Genomic DNA, 18,493 nt, shown 5'->3' with positions numbered 1-18,493 from the left:
AAAGTAACAGTGGCAAAAGGACAAAGTTTTACAGTTCTGGTCATTAAAGATGTGGTAATTGAGGGACGAAAGTAAAATTTGGATGGGAGATATTTTTGCCTTCTAATGGGAGGATCCAAAAACTGGGAGAAAGCAGCAATTAAGATGGACAAAGTTACCACAGGGGTTTACAGAATCCCCAAACTTGTTTGGGCAAGCTTTAGAAAGAATACTACAAGATTTCCTTACTCCTCCTGGAATATAAATTATCCAGTATGTGGATGATCTTTTACTATCTGAAGAAGCTGAAGCTGAAGTGAGAGAGGCTACTATACAACTTTTAAATTTTCTTGGGGAAAAGAGGTCTAAGGGTATCAAAAGGGAAACTGTAATTTGTAGAACCGGAGGTAAAATATCTTAGACACTTAATAAATAAAGGTAGCTGGAAACCCAGCCATGAGAGAATTGCAGGAATTTTATCCCTTCTCCCTCCCTCTTCAAAGAGGGAGATCAGAAAATTACTCAGATTATTGAAATAATATCGATTATGGATTGCGGGGTACACACAGGCAGTAAAATTTGTGTATGAAAAATTGACAGAGGGAGATGATATAAAACAGACCGAGGAAGATATTGTTCAATTAAGAGCTGAAGTTAAAACTAGCCTAAGTACCAGCTCTAAGCTTACCCTTGTTAGAAAAATCCTTTATCATTTATACATAAACACAGAAAATGGAGTAGCTCATAAAATTTTAATTCAGGAGTGAGAAAGAGTAAAAAAAAAAAAATCTAGTAGCTTATATATCAAAGATGTTAAACCCAGTAAGCTAGAGCTAGCCAGTATGAATTTGAGTTATAACAGCTACTGCAATCCTAGTAAAGTTGTAAGCTTACTTTTGAAAATAAATTATTTGGGTACACCTCATACCATCTGAAGTGAGCTGAATCAAAGAAAAAAAAAAGTAAGAAGAGAAGAAAGAGAGAAGTTAAAGTACGGGGGCTGGTTAGCAAACTCTGGGATGTTGGAACGTGGAGTGATGTCATCTTAGTGCTGGAAGAGAGCAGAAGTGTGATTGTGGGTTTTTTGCATGGAAGGTAGGGAAGTGTCTTAACACATGATTGTTAGGAGGTTATTCAATGCCGAACTGGGGTCCAGAAAGAGTTTAGCAGAACAGGCCCTCCTTGAAGAGAAAAGAGGATAAGTTGACTATAGAAAGAAAAAGAATGTCAAGAGCACCTGAGGACGCCAAGTTTTGAGGTTGTCAATGTTCGGAGGCGTCTGACCACTCCCTACGAGTGGCGGGGTCTCGGGGGCTGCGGCAGGGACCGATTCATGGAGGTGAGCCAGTGGCAGTGCTGGGAGCAGATGACACAGGTTTGCCGGCCAGGAGCAGGCTGGCTCAGTGGCAGAACTGCCGGGGTGACTACCAGACTGTCGGGGTCCCGGGTCCAGGATGGCAGCATCGGCGCCAGTAAGTGGGCCGAGAGAGAGAGAGAGAGAGAGAGAAGGAAAGAGAAAGAGAGAGAAGAAGAGAGGGAGAGAGGGGGCAAAAGGGACCCAAGGCATGCCCCCAGGGTCCTCATGCCCGAGGCTGTTCTCCCCTGCTCTGGCCCTGCAGTGAGGTGGCAGCAGCAGGGGAAGGACAAAGAACAGCATTGGCAGCAAGGCTGTGAAAAGAGGGGGAGGGGGCTAGCACTAAAAGATGAAATCAGAGCAGAGATTGCTGACTCTCCAAACCTCACAAAGTGGTTTGTTTTTCTTAAGTAAAAAAGGTTTTTTTTCTTTTGTTTGCTGTTAGAAAGAAGAAGTTTTTTTTCCTGAAGAATGGGTTTGTAAAGCTAAAACAATTAAATGTTGCCCAAAAAGTAAAAAGCAATAGATGTGATACATCTCGTGTTAAAATTGGTCTGGTCTTTCTTATTTAACTAACTGTAACTCACAGAAAGAAGAATTTGCCTCTGCAGCTATTAGCACAACTGCATATAAGAAGAAGAGGCTGCTGTGGAGAAAGCTTTTAGCGAAAGCCAGAAAGTTTGGAAGAAAAGTGAATGGTAAAAGTTAGTGCAGTATTGTCTTTCTTTTATTACTATGCTATTAAGAAGTCCTTTCCAGGTACTACTGAAGCATCAATCTGAATCACAGAAAGAGGGTGAATTCATGCCAGCAGAATCAAAGGATTTGTGAAAGAACCTGAGGAATGGACTATCACATTTAAACCGTGTGATACCGAACTGACTTCCCAATAGGGACTGAGTGGTAATAGTTTGGGAAAACCCAAATGATCTAAGAAATGTACAAAGAATAACACCTAATTAAGAAATGAGGCAACGCTTATATCAGTGGTTTCGAGCACTGCCTGAATAAAACATCTCCTGTCGGAACTCAGGACATCCCTTTGGGAGTCTGGAGTTGCTGGGACCCCTGCCAGGGGGCTCAGAGACCCTGGCACACAGCCCAGAACACCAGTGGGTTCAATTATGACCCATGGAGCAAATTGCCAGCTTTATATGAAGACCTAAAAGCCACAGCAGTTTAAGTAGTGTAATAATAAAATTATCACTGGGTGAAAATGTAGGTTTTGGGATTTTTAGAATAGAGGTTTTGGGGACACGATGGAGGGACTTGGGCATGTCTAGCCTTTCTTCCTCTTCTTCTGTACCTCCATTTTCAGTGGTGATGTTGGCACTTTCAGATTGGTTTAGAGTAGAAACTCACTGTCTAACATAGGTGATAGGTATTGGAAAATAACTGTAAACATGTGTTTTGCAGAGAAAATCAAAAACTCCACAACTTTGAAAAAGTTGTAAAGCCGGTATGTTTATTGCAGCGCTGGACGCATGCGGGGATTACTCCCCTTAAAAGGCATGGGTACCTCTGGGATCTTCAGGTCCCCTTTTTATCTTTCTCCCCAAATACATATGCATACAATTTCACAATAGGTTCATACATATTCATTTTACAGACTTCGGGTGACATTTAGCGCTAGTTCTTTTGTTATCAGAAAGAATTCCTAGGCCAAGTTGACCTGTCTCCCCCCCTTATCTCTGCCCTTAACTGAAGCAATTTTTCTGAGATCAGACTAAACAGCTAAGATTCCAAGGCTTAAGTAAAAGATGTACATTTAACCTAAATCAAAATGGATTTCTACCCTGGAACCTGGAAAATTTCTACTTTGTCTCACATGTTATACATAGTTTTTAGTATAAAGAGATAACACCGCCCCGGGGGCAGGCAGAGTGCCTCTGACTGTCCTGCTGAGCTGACCTTGGCTGGGCAGGAGGAAGAATTTTATAGATAAGATACAATAAACAATTCTGAGACCGAAAACTGGAGAGCTTCGAGAGCTCCGATTCATCCTTTAAATGTGCGGGCTGAAGCAGAGACTTTTAACACATCTCGTGGTCACAGAGTCCTGCGGGCATCTGAGAATCTCCTTGGGGAGGAATGCTTCAGACAGAGGGGTCAAGACTGTTTTTGTATTCTGACCTTAGCCCGTGAATTGTATAGGGAAGAAGGGAAATTACTATTTCCATCAGTACCATACTGTAAACTTTATTTGATTCATTCCGATACTGGACATGCTAGCTGGGTTATAAGTAAATGCTTGAATTGTGGGAATAATTAGTATTGTCGTTCACAAAATTTATGCTCTTATTGCAAGAAGTGTTAAAGTAATAACTTTGTTTTGGGGATGGGAATTATTAGTGCCTGTTGAATAAGAGATACCTGAGGAACGGTGGGAAACCACAGTTAAGGGGTGTCAAAAACAATTTACCTGGAAATTAGCTAAGAGAAAGTGACAAGGAAATAGAGGGCAAGACCAGATTGGCCTCTGTATTTCACCACCAAGAAGATCAAATACACCTACTGTGGGTTGCAACCTCACAGGCATGGGAGGTAGGAGTATAAGCCATAGTGGACCTCTGTTATTCCTGTTTATGGCACTCATTTGTTGTCTTATCCCTTTCGGGATACCAGCAAGATCGTGTCACAAATGCTACTGAAAGCATCACATAGAAAGAAACCAAAGTTCCTCTTTTATTACACACACCTATGTTAACAGCCACTGTTAAAACCCATCCAAATTAAGAACCTGTAGGCAAAATGGTGAAAATTATTGGATTACAAGAAACTCAGGAAAAAGTGGTAATAGATTTGGAATTGAATGTCCAAAAGGAGAGAGATGGATTTGTTTTACCTTTAATCTTAAACATATGGTTCAAGATTCAGTAAAAAAACAAATAGTAAACAAAAAGGTAAAACCAGCACAGCAATTTAACTCTGTATTGACCCCAAATTATATGTTGAGTTCTATTACAAGACTCCAAGCAGTTATAGAAATGATAACAAATAAAGCCACCCAGGCATTAGAGTTAATATCAAGTTAGCTAAGCCAAACAAAAACTGTAGTGTACCAGAATAGGTTGGCTTTGGACTATTTATTGGCTAAAGAAGGGGGTGTTTGTGGAAAGTTTAATATATCAGATTGCTGAAAATTGATGACCACAGAAAAGTCATTCTAGAAAAAGCAAAAGGAATCAAAGAAGGAAAAAATATATACATATAATAACTTAGGTACCAGTCCAAAAATTAGAAAACAATGCTAAAACATAGCTGGTGGGGTAATGTATTAGAAGAAATTAGGATTTTTCATTTTATGTATTACAAGTGTTTTGATATTTCTTCCTTGTGTAATCCCCTGTTTTATTTTGCCAGCATAGTCCAGAAGATGCAAGTAGACAAGAAATATTGCTCAAGCCAAATGATTTACAAAGAATAAGAGTGGGGATTGTGAAAAGTGCGCATTTTATGATTGGCTTTTTGCAAATATTAAAATGAATATTATATGTGTTGTGTTAGAAAGTAATGCTGTATTAATTCTCTTAACTAGTGTGTTAAATATAGTTTTAGGTTATAAAAAAATGTTAAAATAGAAACTATGCTATGTAGGATACTTTTTTAAAAAGAAAGGACTTGCAGCAAGATAGCAGCCACAGGACACCTAAATCTTTCAGAGAAAAAGAATTTATTGTCCTCTTATCAGAAGAAATGAACTTCTTCCCACCTCGAAGGCACTGTTAGGACTCAGAGAAGAAGTTGACACTGACCAGACAGAATCATGTGTTTGAATGGAATTTATGCATCATGTATGAAGTGTATGAATATGCAACAGGCTATTGTTTTTAAGGGTTAATCCTTTGTTAACAGGTGTCCTTTTTCTGGCTTGTGTTGCCCAGAAAAAGGTACCCGGATGTCTGTAACTCTTTGTTTTTATTGTCTCATATTGTCTTAATTCAAATTGTCTAAATTATTATTACTCTAATTGTATTACTTTTTTTATAACTATTTTATTACTATTAAACCTTTAAAATTTTAAAAACAAATGATTAGCGTTTTTCACATAATCCTTTGAAAATAAGTTCTAATCAGTTTAATTTGTTTCTACAAGAAGTAAGTGGAGAAGCGGAGAATCCTGTGATCAGTTTTTGAGGGGCCCTGACTCCTCCTGCCAGGTGGAGGAGAGGGACAGCTGGGTTTACTGGACTGTGTGGATCCAATGGCTTGCCATGTCAGACTCAGACGTGTATAGCACTCTTGTAAATTGTAATGCACAAGGTACTTTGATGCCATCAAATTATGCACATCCCAAAGACAACACACCTCCTGTTGAAAAAGATACTAATAGTAGGGACCATGTTAGGGTGAACAAGATGCTATAATTTCCTGAAGTTTAGGAGACGGTTGAAATTCAGTCACAACTCTCTTTGGAATTCACTCCACACAAAAGCTTAGAAATATTTTGCTAAATACTAATAACAACAATATTTTCCTTTAGTCTTATTTTCATTTTAATTAGCCAGGGTGACTCTATGATGCTTGTATCCCCAATTGTCTGTTCTGTTTATGCTGGATATTAAGTTCTGCACCTTTAAGACTGGTTCCAAGAGCGAAGAGGGGGAAAAGAAGCGTACAGTTTGTTTTCAGAAACTGCACTTGCTCCCCTGCATTCCTGCTCCCAGACTGTGTTGTCTTCAGCACACACTGTGGGAGAGAGCTCTCTTTTGCTTCTAGTTAGTTTTTTTAGCTAGATGAGGCAGAAAAGTTCCCCAGATTGTGGCTTTTCCTTTTCTTGGAACTTATTGGCCCTGCTCTGGACTGAAAACCCAGAAAAACACCAGGAGCTCATGCCTGTGGCCCACCAGTGCCTGGGACACAGCATTTTCCAGCACTGGAGGGACTGATAAGAGACTGAGCAAGCTGAGCTACACCCCCAAAAAGGACTTTCTGAATTTGCCATCTCTTCAGAACAGCAGGAGATTTTATTGCTAAATGTTTTTTTTTAATGCTTGTGGATACTTTGCTTGTTAAATAAACAGGTTTTTTCCACTTTTCTCCAAGGAAGTCTTTTCCTGAACCAGTAGGGGGAGGGGCCACTTGAATCTGCTTTCTAGAGGGACCCCTTTCAGAGGTTTCATCCAAAATTTGCCCTAAACCAGGACAGATACATATGCCATTCACTTTGAAACCAAATGCTACTCCTTTTTTTTAACCAGCAGGGGGTACTAGAAAATGAAACCAAAGTAGCATTTCGCAATTTCTCCTCTTACCATAAGATAATGACATGAAGCTGTGTCAGGGGAGGAAACCCATCCCTATCCTGGGCTGTATCAAAAGCAGTGTGGCCAGCAGGTCAAGGGAGGTGATTCTCTCCCTCCACTCTGTTCTTGTGAGACCCCACCTGGAATACTGCATACAGTTCTGGTGCTCCCAACAGAAGGAGGACATGGAACTGTTGGAGCAAGTCCAGAGGAAGGCCATGAAATTGATAAGGGAACTAGAGCACCTTCCCTATGAAGACAGGCTGAGAATGTTGGGGCTGTTCAGACTGGAGAAGAGAAGGTTGTGTGAAGACCTCATAGGAACCTTCTAGTATCTGAAGGGGGCCTACAAGAAAGCTAGAGAGGGACCCTTCATCAGGAACTGTAGTGACAGTGATGCCTAAGCTTTTTATATTTTTTTCATATATTTGTAACTTTTTAGATTGCTAACGCATGGCTGTAGCTCCAGTACTTTTCCTACTTGTGAAAAATGCGTATTTTATGATTGGCTTTTCGCAAATAATAAAATGAATATTAAATGTATGTTAGAAAGTTATGCTGTATTAATTTTTTAAGTAGTGTGTTAAATATAGTTTTAGGCTATAACATAATGTTAAAATAGAAACTATATATGTGAGATTTTTTTTAGGAAAGGAATGAGGTACTCGCACTGAGATAGCAGCCACAGGACACCTAAATCTTTCAGAGAAAGAGAATTTATTGCTCCATTATCAAAGAAACTAACTTCTTCCCGCCTCACTCAGCCCTGAGGACACCATTAGGATTAAGAGGAAGAAGCTGACACTGATCAGACAGAATCCTTTGTCTGAATGGAATTTATGCATCATGTATGAGGTGTATGAATATGCAACAGGCCATTGTTTTTAAGGGTTAATCCTCTGTTAATGGGTATCCTTTTTCGGGCTTATTTTGCCCAGAAAAGGTACCTGGACCGTCTGTAGCTCTTTGTTTTTATTGTCTTGTATTGTCCTAATCTAAATTGCTCAAATTTTTATTACTCTAATTATATTACTATTTTATAACCATTTTATTTCGATTAAACTTTTAAAATTTTAAAAACAAGTGATTGGCGGTTTTCACACTACCCTTTCCCCCTAGATTTTAGAACAATAAGCTAACCTTGTAATAAATTCCTGAAATATCCTTTAGTCTTATTCCAAGTAGGGGGCTGTAGTGGTTTTGGTTTGTTAATTTGAGATTTTATTGATTTTGAGATTTCTTGGTTAATGTATTAAAGAGTGTGGTGGGTTTGGTGTTGGTTAATTACTAATGTATTCACTTTGTGTTGTGAGATAGGTAAAGAGAAAGGTAAAGTAGGTTTAAAACTTTAAAAGGGTATAAAGAAATTTTTTAAATTGTAATAAAAAGTAAAAGAAAGTAGTAAGAATTAAAATAAACCTTTCAGAACACTTTTCCTCTCCCCACAACTTTTTCTTTTCTATTGATAATGTAAAGAAACAAAACCTAAAATTTCTAGTTAGTTTACTAACTCTAAAATAGTTTTTCTTTATTTAGGGAGAGGAATTTCTCTTCTAAATGTTATGGAGCTTTTTTTACAAGACAAAAAAAAACAGTTTTCTCCTGGTTTTTAATTTCTTCACTGAAAACAGCCGCCGGGGGAACCCTGCCATCGTGAAGTCCTTTTTATTTTCTACAAGCCTTCTTAAAGTTTGTTGATGGGTCATGTTAACTTAGGGATATTGTTTTAAAGATGAGTTGTTTAAAGGTAAAAGTTCTCATAATCTATATCTAAAATCATCTTTATCTCTGGGAACAGAGACCTCCTCCTGGGGGTACAGGACTATTCTGCTCTCTTTTTCTCTGTTTAAACTTTTCATGGGATTACAGCTACTTTAACACCTGTTTACTTCAACATGGAGGTCTTTGTTCGATATCAATTTGAACTCTTCTCTCTTTATTGTTTCATGTGTTAGAGGGAAAAAGAGTCCTTTCTCCATAGTTTATGGGAGGATTTCAGCTCCAAAATAAAGGCATCTCTTTATCCTTCCTATCTGGGACTTAACTTCTTCTTCACTGATTATTGTTATGAACAAACAAGTTACCGTTTTTTTTAAGAGAAGGGGCTGCAGAGGAGTTTTCAGTTGAGCTAGGAATTGATCGCTGGCCAAGAGTTCTTTGTTAGTGAAATGTTGGAATCACCCCTTGAGTATCCTTAAGTACCGCCGTTTAACTCTCTATTGTGGAGAATTCTTGTTTTTCAGAACCACCCTAGCCTGTTGCCAGGAGGATGACAACCTCCCCATGGACGGTGGGGAGAGGGAGATATTTGCATCTCAGGAGACATGCAAATTTATCTCAAAACCCAAACTGAACTGGGACGGGACCTTCACCAAATCCTGGAAAATACCCCAAAAAAGACGAGCCAAAGCGGAATTGAGAAGTCAGGGTGGTGTCTGGACATCAAGGCCGAGGTCTGAAGCCAGCAGAGATGCTTGAAAACCTCGGTCACTCCTCGCCCCAACTAAAAATGATGCCAGTCGGACCTAGGACCCCCTGGACTGATAACTCAAACTGAGAAACTTGGGTATACCCCCATTGCCCCTGCGAGGACAGGACTCCCGGCTCTGGCCCCTAGGGGACAGAGCCGCAAAACCTCCTCTTCTGAGTCACTGCTGGGAGCGGCGGCAGAACTCTGCAGATCTGCCAAAGCCCCACTTTGAGCTGATCACTTTAATAAAGGCATTAAAAGGAGGAAAATCTCCTGCCCTGTTAATATCAATTATCATGTTTTCATGTTGGTTTTTTAAATATGTTTGCATCTTGTTCCTTTCTCTCACTCAAGGGAGGATTGAAGTACTGAAAGGGTCAACATCCCGCTTTGAGCCTGTAAATGGTCAACTTGAGCCCCGATCGGGCTGGGTGTTATGGAGGCGGGAATTGTGGTTGGGGAAGCGGTTCGGATGGAATTAGGTTGGAACTTACTAGTAGTTGTACCCCCGGGGTGGGGGGGGTGCTTTCTTGCTTTCTCTTTCCCCCTGCCCAATGGCCGTGTCGACCCAGGGCTGCTCCCGGGGCCCGGCGGGTTCGGCTGGGCCCCAGGCTGGGCGGGGGGGGGGGGGGGGGGGGGGGTAGAAAGCAGCTAGATGTTAGTCCAGCTGCCGATGGGGAAGGGGGGGCAGCAGGCAGCCTCAGGGGAAGGGGGCCTAGCCCGGTAGGGCCAGCCGGCCTGGCCCCGTGGCAGGCGCCGCCCAGCTCTGTTACTTCACTCCTGACTGGAAGTAAAAGAGGAAGTTCCCAGGTTTCTTTCATCTTTAAACGTGTTTTTTCACAGAGGTGTGTTCAGCCTTCCAGTGGCTGGAAGTTCTGTATCAGTTCTGAAATAAACAGGGCAGGAGGTATCTCTCCTTTTGATGCATTTATTAAAAGTGATCAGCTCAAGGTTAGGAGGCCCGACAGATCCCCGGGTTCGCCGTCACAGCTCCCTGGAGTGACGCAGAGGAGGAAGCAAATGCAGCTTTGTCCACCAGGGGGCAGAGCTGGGGATCCAGCCTCACGAGAGCAGGCAGGGGTACACACCCCCGGGATTCCGAATTCGAGTTGGCAGTCTCGGGTCCTGGCTCTAACCATCATCTTCTTAAGTTGTGGTGAGGGGCCATTATGGTTTTCAGAGTCTCTGCTGGCTTCTCACCTCACCCCTGATGTCTAGAGACCACTTTGATCTCTGAATTCCATATTGGCTTGCTGGTTTAGGGGTTTATTAATTGCGTTTGGTGGGGGGCTTGCCCCATTGCATTTTGGCTCTAAACTTATCTGCATATCAACTCCTGGTCCCCTCCCCTCCACCGTCTGGGAGGGGATGCCACCCTCCCACCTGGCCACAAGCAGGGTGATGCTGATACAATAGAGTGAATTCTCAACCATAGATGGCTAATGACCCGATACTTAACAGGTGATTACAACAAGCAGCTAACAAAAGCACTCCTCTGCCAGAACTGGTTAAACTTGTAATTCTACAACTTTTGGAAAAAAAAATGGGTAACCCTTTTTTTGTTCATAACACTTCTTTAAATGTTTCTCATGTAAAACTATGAAAGGGATCTAAAATAAGACGTAACAAGAAGTGGGGCAAAGAAGCCCTTGCACCAACTCCAAGGGGTTGACCCAGGCGTTGGTTACTGGAGCACCCGAATCTCCTATTGCTTGTACTTGTTAGATATTCTAATTACTTAACCTTATAAAATTGTAGAAATCTGGTGCCAGGTGTGCCCATCACTACCGGAATACCTGGAAGCTTCCAAATAAAAGTCTGCTTTTTACTTTTCTAACACTGTTGCAAGGATTTTTTCTCTTTTGATTATAAGCAACAACAGGACAAGGGGGAATGGCTTCAAACTGAACGAGTAGGTTTAGATTAAATGTTAGTAATAAATTCTTTACTGTGAGGATGATGAGATACTGGCACAGGTTGACCAGAGAAGCTGTGGCTGCCCCATCCCTGGAAGTGTTGAAGGCCAGGTTGGACAGGGCTTTGAGCAACCTGGTCTAGTGGAAGGTGACCCTGCCCATGGCAGGGTGGCTGGAACTAGATGGTGCTCAAGGTCCTTTCCAACCCAAACCATTCTATGATTCTATGATTCTATGATTCTATGATTCTATGATTCTATGATTCTATGATTCCATGATTCCATGATTCTATGATTCTATGATTAGAAAAAAGTTCTTCACCCCAAGGGTGGTTGGGCACTGGAACACGCTCCCCAGGGAAGTGGTCACAGCACCAATCCTGACAGAGTTAAAGAAGCATTTGGACAATACTCTCGGGCACATGGTGTGATTCTTGGAGAGGGTGCTGTGCAGGGCCAGGACTTGGACTTCAATGATCCCTGTGGGTCCCTTTCAACTCAGGATATTCTATGAATATAATTAGCATATACTCTTTTGCAGAATCCTAATGTTTCCTGATCCTCATATGCAGGTTTCATATTGACTTCTAGAATTTGAGCAGTATGGCGTGAAATTTCTGCATCAGCCCATTTCTTATGAATCACTAGAAATCTGGAAAGTTATTAGCCTTCATCTTCAGCTTCTGAACTTACTAGAGAAGCATAAATTCATAAAATGAAATTGGAATAGAGAAAATTCTAATACTTATTAAACCATTCATATTTTGTAGTAAAAGATAAGTGCAACTGTTTCCTGGGTTGTAAGATATGGTTTGGGGGTGTTTGTTCTATTTCCCATCTGTTAGAGGTGGGGCAGTTATCTTCTGTTAATTGGGCAGTTTTCTTTATCTCTTCCACAACCAGTCCTCCCTCTGGGGAAATATCTTCTGTTAATGGGCCATTGAGTCTCACTGCATGACTGATAAAATTACATCATCCCATTGTATGATGCTCTGTCCAGGAGGAGGAGCCAAGCATTGCTACATGGATATAATCTGAGATTTGGAACACCACAGGCAGCCTTTTCCTCCTGGATTCCCAGAGGAAGACCAGGCCCATCTACACCACCACTGGATCTCCAGAGAAAAACTACACCCTTCTACAAGATCACTGCTTCAACAGAACCACATCTGCCACTCCAGGAGGACTGCAGCCACCATTTAATTGGACTGCTTCCACCACCCTGACCAACAGCGTGTCAGGTCATATTCTGACTCTGTCAGTATTTTTTCGTATTGCTGCATTTTTTTTTTAATTTCATTTTATTTTATTTTATTTTATCTTATTTTATTTTATTTTATTTTATTTTTATTTCCTAAAAAAGAACTGTTATTCCTACACCCATATCTTTGCCTGAGAGCCCCTTAATTTCAAAATTATAATAATTCAGAGGGAAGGGGTTTACATTTTCCATTTCAGGGGAGGCTCCTGCCTTCCTTAGCAGACGCCTGTCTTTTCAAACCAAGACAAACTGAAAAACATAAGTAGTGCTAGGTACATAAATAAGGTACATAAATCAATCTTGTCCAAGAACCTAAGGAAAAGCCCTAAGGCCTCAAGTGCCACTGGGGATGCAGTCATCATCTGTGATTCTGTGATGTCACAAGCTAGCAGCAGGGCAGAGTCCAGCCTCACACCAGTTATCAGCAGGACCTCCCCACATCCAGGCTGAATTTTGTTCATAACTTGACAGGAGAGAACAATAGTACCCAAGTAACTAATGATGCATAGTGCCCAGAACAACATTCAAGTCTCATTACATTGTGTCATTTGTTACATGTTTCTTCAGAACTGCCTCTCCCCTAAGCCACCAGGTTAATCACCCCCAAGCTGCTCTATCATTACCCCTCTTCAATGGAACAGGGCAGGAGAAAATACAACAAAAGTCTCAAGGGAATAAATAAGGACTGTGAGATCACTCAGCAATTACTGTCACAGGCAAAACAGACTTGACTTGAAGAGATTATTTAATTTATTGCCAATCAAATAATAGTAGACTAGTGAGAAATAAAAAACAACCCTTAAAACACCCTTTCCTTCTTCTCAGGCTCAACTTCACTCTCAAATTCTCTACCTCCTCCCTTCCAATCAGCTCAGGGAGGATGGGGGTTCATCACATCATCTCTGCTGCTCCTTTCTCTTCACTGTTCCCCTGCTCCAGCATGGGGTCCCACTCATGGGAGACAGTCCTCCACAAACTTCTCCAGCATGGGGTCCTTTCCACAGGGTGTAGTCCTTCAGGAACAGGCTGCTCCAGCCTGGGTCCCCCATAGGGTCAAAATCCTGCCAGAAAACCCACTCCAGTGTGAAGTATTCTCCATGGGGCCAAAGGTCCTGCCAGGAGCCAGCTCCAGCATGGGCTTCCCACAGGGTCCCATCCTCCTTGGGGCACCTGCTCTGGCATGGGGTCTTCCAAAGGCTGCAGGGTGGATATCTCCTTCACTGTGGCTGCAGGGGGACAACCTGCTTCACCATGTTCTTCACCACAGGCTGAAGCAGGATCTCTGCTCCAGTCCCTAGTGGACCTCCTCCCCCACCTTCTTTACTGACCTTGGTGTCTGCAGTTTGCACAAATATTCTCAACTCTTTTTTGGCTGTTGTTCCAGTTTTTTCCCCTTTCCAAATATGTTATCACAGAAGTTATCACCATTTCCAAATTGACTCAGCTTTGGACAGCAATGGGCACATCTTGGAACCAGCTGTCATTGGCTCTATGGGACATGAGGTAAGATTCTGGCATCTTCTCACAGAAGCCATGCTCATAGTGCTTCTTCTACCAAAAGCTGGCCATGCAAACCTAATACAGATGTAAATCCAAAAACCTCACTGACAAAGCAAGAGCAGTGTCACCAGGGAAGACACAGAGGGGTACATCTTTTTGGAAGGAGACCACCAGCTTTACAGGTATCAGTTTCCATCTTCACCTCTCTGCTCACCTCTACAACCGTCTCCATAAGCAGAGTGGTTACTGTATTGGGGAGACCAGAAAAACAACACACATTAACACAACTGAAGAGATGATTTTATTCAGAAGTTTGGTCTAAATAGTTGTTTCTTTGCTGGCAAGACTTCTTGCCCTTTCAAGATTGTCTAGTACCAGACAGATTTGTTTGGATATTAATTGTGAGAAAACTGAAACAAGTAACACAACCGAATGCTCTCAGCAGTGACAGTAAAGAAGTTCAAGTTTTGTTTTCCAGCTTTTCTGATTAATCAGGAACCCAATTTCTTCATTTCAAACTGTCACATTTCTCACCTGGGAAGGAAAGCTGGACAACTGCTTTACCTGCACCCACAGAGGCAGCAGCTGCTGATCCACCAGCTGCTGTAAATGTCATTCTTAGATAAGTTTTGATTTCAGTCCCACTAATAGAAGCTGGTGAAGCTCAATACTATGGGATACGTGCATGGCAATCTGTCCTAGTCCTATTCATCATTCATCTCCACACCTCCTAGATACTTACCAGGTACATATTCTCTCAGCATCATTTTGTTTTAAGGAAAGGTAATTAATGTAGTTGAGAAACTCACAGACAACTCCAGGAGTTAACACTGGACCCAAATTACATGTTTTGGTCATATAAAGTTAACAACATAATAGAAACAAATGTCATCTCCTTCAGGGTCCTGATGAGCTAAAACCTCCTACTGAAAAACTTAAACTGAGGAAATGAGCCAAGTAATTTTTCCCTGCCTAAGTTCTCAATGCTCCCAGCTCCATGCCATAACACTAGTTTGGATCCCTAGATGTGGTTTTTTCACCACTGCAGCCATCTGCCTGGAGACCTCTGGTTGTTCTGCCCAACACACAGTGTGCACGTGTGCCTACAGGAGCAGGCTGGATCCAGCAAGTCGTTCATTTGTTGAAGCCAAAGAGCATGAGAGATAGGAACCATGACACTGGGAGTTATATTGAGGATTTTGTTAGTTTTTCTTCAGCAGAATAAAAATATTTAGTGAATTACTTTAAAGATTCCTCAAGACTGTTGATATTTTAAGTATTTAGAACTTTAACTATCAAAACCAACCCAAAAGCTGATTTCTAGTACTAGATGCTATTATGCAATTCTATAGCAGTGTGAGAAATGGAACTAATGCAGTGAGTATATCTCTTTTAAAGAAAGTGCTTGAAAGGAACCTCCTGCATCACACCAAGTATTATTTAAAACAAAAAGAGAACTGATTTCCTAGCAGAGCATTGCCTTAAATATCCTACAAACCTGAGGGGTTAAGAATACTAAGCTCCAGCTCCCTGCCTTCAGGTTCAAAAACCAACATAAGTTGCAGGTCCAGACAGAATTCACAACTTACCCATTTCAAAGGGAATTTACAGATCACTCAGCATTGAACGCTCATGTCTGGCAGAAGTGTTGGATGCATGGGTAAAAAACCCAAAAGGAATAGGCTCTCTCTTTATGCATAGCAACAGTTTCTGAAACAGTGTTTTACTAAGTTGTAGACTAATTTTGCCCCCAAAAAATAAAACTCCATTGCACTAAAGGTCAAATTTAACCAGTTAATCTGGACTATGACACAATCAAGTAATTCAGTACAAGCAGACACCGTTAAAGCAGCTTCAAAGAACCAAAGCATCCTAATTTCAGAACCAACCATGTTCTGTTCAACTCCAGTGCAATGGTGAGTGTGAGAAACCACCCCATCTCTACCTATGTACAATTCCAGTAGAGACTGGACAGTCTAAACTCTCTGTGGCCAAGCTGGAAAAAAGGAAACTTAGGAAAGGACACTTTAAAAATTTAATTTAAGAAAGAAAGTTTGCTTTCAGTGGAAAGAGAAATGCTGGAGTGATGCACATGGGCGGGCTTGCTCAGACACTCTCCCTTATATGCAAAAAGTCAAACTCCTTGCTGAGATTAGGTCACCCTGGTCTTGCTCTGTTGCATGATGAGAATCCAGGACTGTGTTTTCAGCTGGCTCCTGCACGGGCCATCAAATCTTCCAAAGCCTTCTGTTGGTCATTGTTATGTAGTAATAAGACCTCATTAATGTCTTTTAGTTCAAAGCCCATTTCTTTAAATTGACTCATTAGTTGGAGAAGCTCTGTCATCTGAAAGACACAGACAGTCCATTATTTGCAAGAGAAAAGAGGATCAGTGCTCAGTGGAAGTTTAGCACACAGCCAGTCTTCAGTGACTGGGCACCCCATAGGGTGGATTTCTACACCCCAAGTACAGCCCATTCCAATGGTTGGAGAAAGTCTGCTCACACCACAGTTGGCAGAGCTCTGGGTGCAGTAGCCCAAGGAGCCTCACCTTCAGTTGCCTGGGTTTGCAGGCCTGCATTTCCAAAATCCTCTTCATCAAAGGGCACCAAAGTTTTGTCTGCAGGGGCATCTCTCCCAGTAGGAAATTTATCAGCCTGGCTTAACAGACTTGGATTAATGTCACCCTGCTCCCCCACATCTACTAACTACTGTTGCATCTGAATTTTTTTAAAGTTATGTTGACTTTGAGAACAGAACAGTAGCCCTTGATATCAAATGGCTCTTCAGACCTAGGACAAACTTGTGGGTTTAGCACAAATCCTATTGGACACACTGTTTACAATACTATCAACATAAACCACAAATCCTCCCCAAATTAAAAAAAAAAATAAAGTAACAAGAAGTGAAAGACTGATCAGACTTTTATGAATCCTCTGTGATTTACAGGACCTCTGCTCCACTTTGGGGGAAGGGATGCCAAATGATGCCAAAATCAAACCAAAATCAAATTGGTTGAGATGGACGATCAGGAGATTAGCCATTTCCAGTTTTGGGGTTAAGCCAGTAGCAAATTCATTTACTGAACTACATCACTGCTCCCGTCTTCACACTGTTGTTCTTTTGTTTGCAAGCTCATCACAAAGTCCAAGAAAGGCAAGAAAGCATATATATGACATCAGTAGTGGCTGACATCATCTACCTGGACTTGTGCAAAGCATTTGACGCTGTCCCACATGACATCCTTGTCTCTAAACTGGAGAGACATGGATTTAAAGGGTGCACCACACGGTGCATAAGGAATTGGCTGGACGGTTGCACTCAAAGAGATGCAGTCAAGGGCTCAATGTCCAAGTGGAGACCAGTGATGAGTGGTGTTCTTCAGGGGTTGGTATTGGGACCAGTGATGTTTAACATCTTTGTTGGTGGCATGGACAGGGATTGAGCGCACCCTCAGTAGATGAGACCAAGCTGTGTGGTGCAGTTGACACACTAGAGGAAAGGGATGCCATCCAGAGGGACCTTGACAGGTCGGCCTGTACAAACTTCATGAAGTTCAACAAGTCCAAGTGCAAGGTCCTGAACCTGGGTCAGGGCAAACACTGGGATCAATTCAGGCTGGGGGATAAATATATTGAGAGTCGCTCTGCTGAGAAGGACTTGGGGGTGCTAGTATATGAGAGGCTGGACATAACCCAGCAATGTGCACTTGCACCCCAGAAAGCCAAGTGTATCCTGGGTTGCATCAAAAGCAGCGTGAGCAGCAGGTCAAGGGAGGTGATTCTCCCGCTCTGCTCTGGTGAAACTCCATCCGGAGTACTGCATCCAGATCTAGGGTCCCAAGCACAAGAAAGATGTGGACCTGTTGGAACGAGTCCAGAGGAGGCCATGAAAATAATCAGAGGGGTGGAGCATCTCTCCTATAAAGACAGGCTGAGAGAGTTGGGATTGCTCAGCCTTTAAAAGACAAGGCTCTGGAAAGACTTTGTAGTAGCCTTCAAATACCTAAAGGGGCTACAAGAGAGCTGGAAAATTATTATTTACAAGGGCATGGAGTGATAGGACAAGGGGGGATGGCTTTCAGCTGAAAGAGGGTAGGTTTGTGTTAGATATTAGGAAGAAATGTTTTACTGTGAAAGTGGTCAGACACTGGAACAGGTTGCCAAGAAAAGTTAGGGCTTTGAGCACCTTCCAGATGTCCCTGCCTATGGGGGAAGGGGGAGTGGCTTGAACTAGATGATCTTTATGGTCCCTTCCAACTCAAACAATTCTATGTCTGGGGGGGTGGGTTGCACCTCTAAAGATTTCATAAAATAACTGGGCACACAACAGACAGCCAAACTTTAAAAGATCCTGCTGTCTTCTGAGCTGGCTACTTGCTCCTGTCTCTGTACTTTTGGTGTTTGTAAATGTTCTGGATTGCAAGGCAAAATGTATTCTATTGCCATCTGTATGGCAGTTGTCTAAGTGTTAAGTGGGCAATTTCCCCTTATCTCTCTCCCTGCGAGATCACAATCACTCCTCCCTCAGCAGGGGGCATCCCGTGATAAGAGGCTATTGAATGTCACTGCATGGCTGATAAGAACTGTAACATCCCATTGTGAGATGCTCCGCCCAGAGGGAGGAGCCGAGCATTGCTACCCAGATATAATCAGGAGATTCTGACACACCAGCACAGCTTCTCCACTGGATTCACCAGAGGAACAGCAGCTGCTTCTACTTCCACGGATCTGCGGAGGAAGAATCACCCTTTTTTCTACAGGACCCC

At 42.1% G+C, this 18,493-nt stretch overlaps 1 protein-coding gene across 4 annotated transcripts in view; it reads right to left on the bottom strand.

Moving 5' to 3' along the window:
* Positions 1 to 12,948: 12,948 nt before the first annotated feature.
* LOC132341396 (ubiquitin-associated protein 1-like) overlaps positions 12,949 to 18,493 on the bottom strand; it is an 85,627-nt gene continuing 80,082 nt past the window's right edge. For 3 of the 4 annotated variants that reach the window (XM_059872939.1, XM_059872942.1, XM_059872940.1), the window contains one exon: positions 14,004 to 16,071. In XM_059872939.1, coding sequence (XP_059728922.1) covers positions 15,931 to 16,071 — 141 coding nt within the window. In that variant the 3' untranslated portion in view covers positions 14,004 to 15,930. Of the gene's footprint in view, positions 13,972 to 14,003; positions 16,072 to 18,493 lie in introns of those variants that run through there. The other variant, XM_059872941.1, reaches the window with a different exon arrangement.

Source organism: Haemorhous mexicanus, chromosome W (assembly GCF_027477595.1).
Source record: "Haemorhous mexicanus isolate bHaeMex1 chromosome W, bHaeMex1.pri, whole genome shotgun sequence".
NCBI classification, from domain to species: Eukaryota; Metazoa; Chordata; class Aves; order Passeriformes; family Fringillidae; genus Haemorhous; species Haemorhous mexicanus.
The sequence above is the reverse complement of the archived record's forward strand: the minus strand, read 5'-3'. Positions and strand labels throughout refer to the sequence as shown.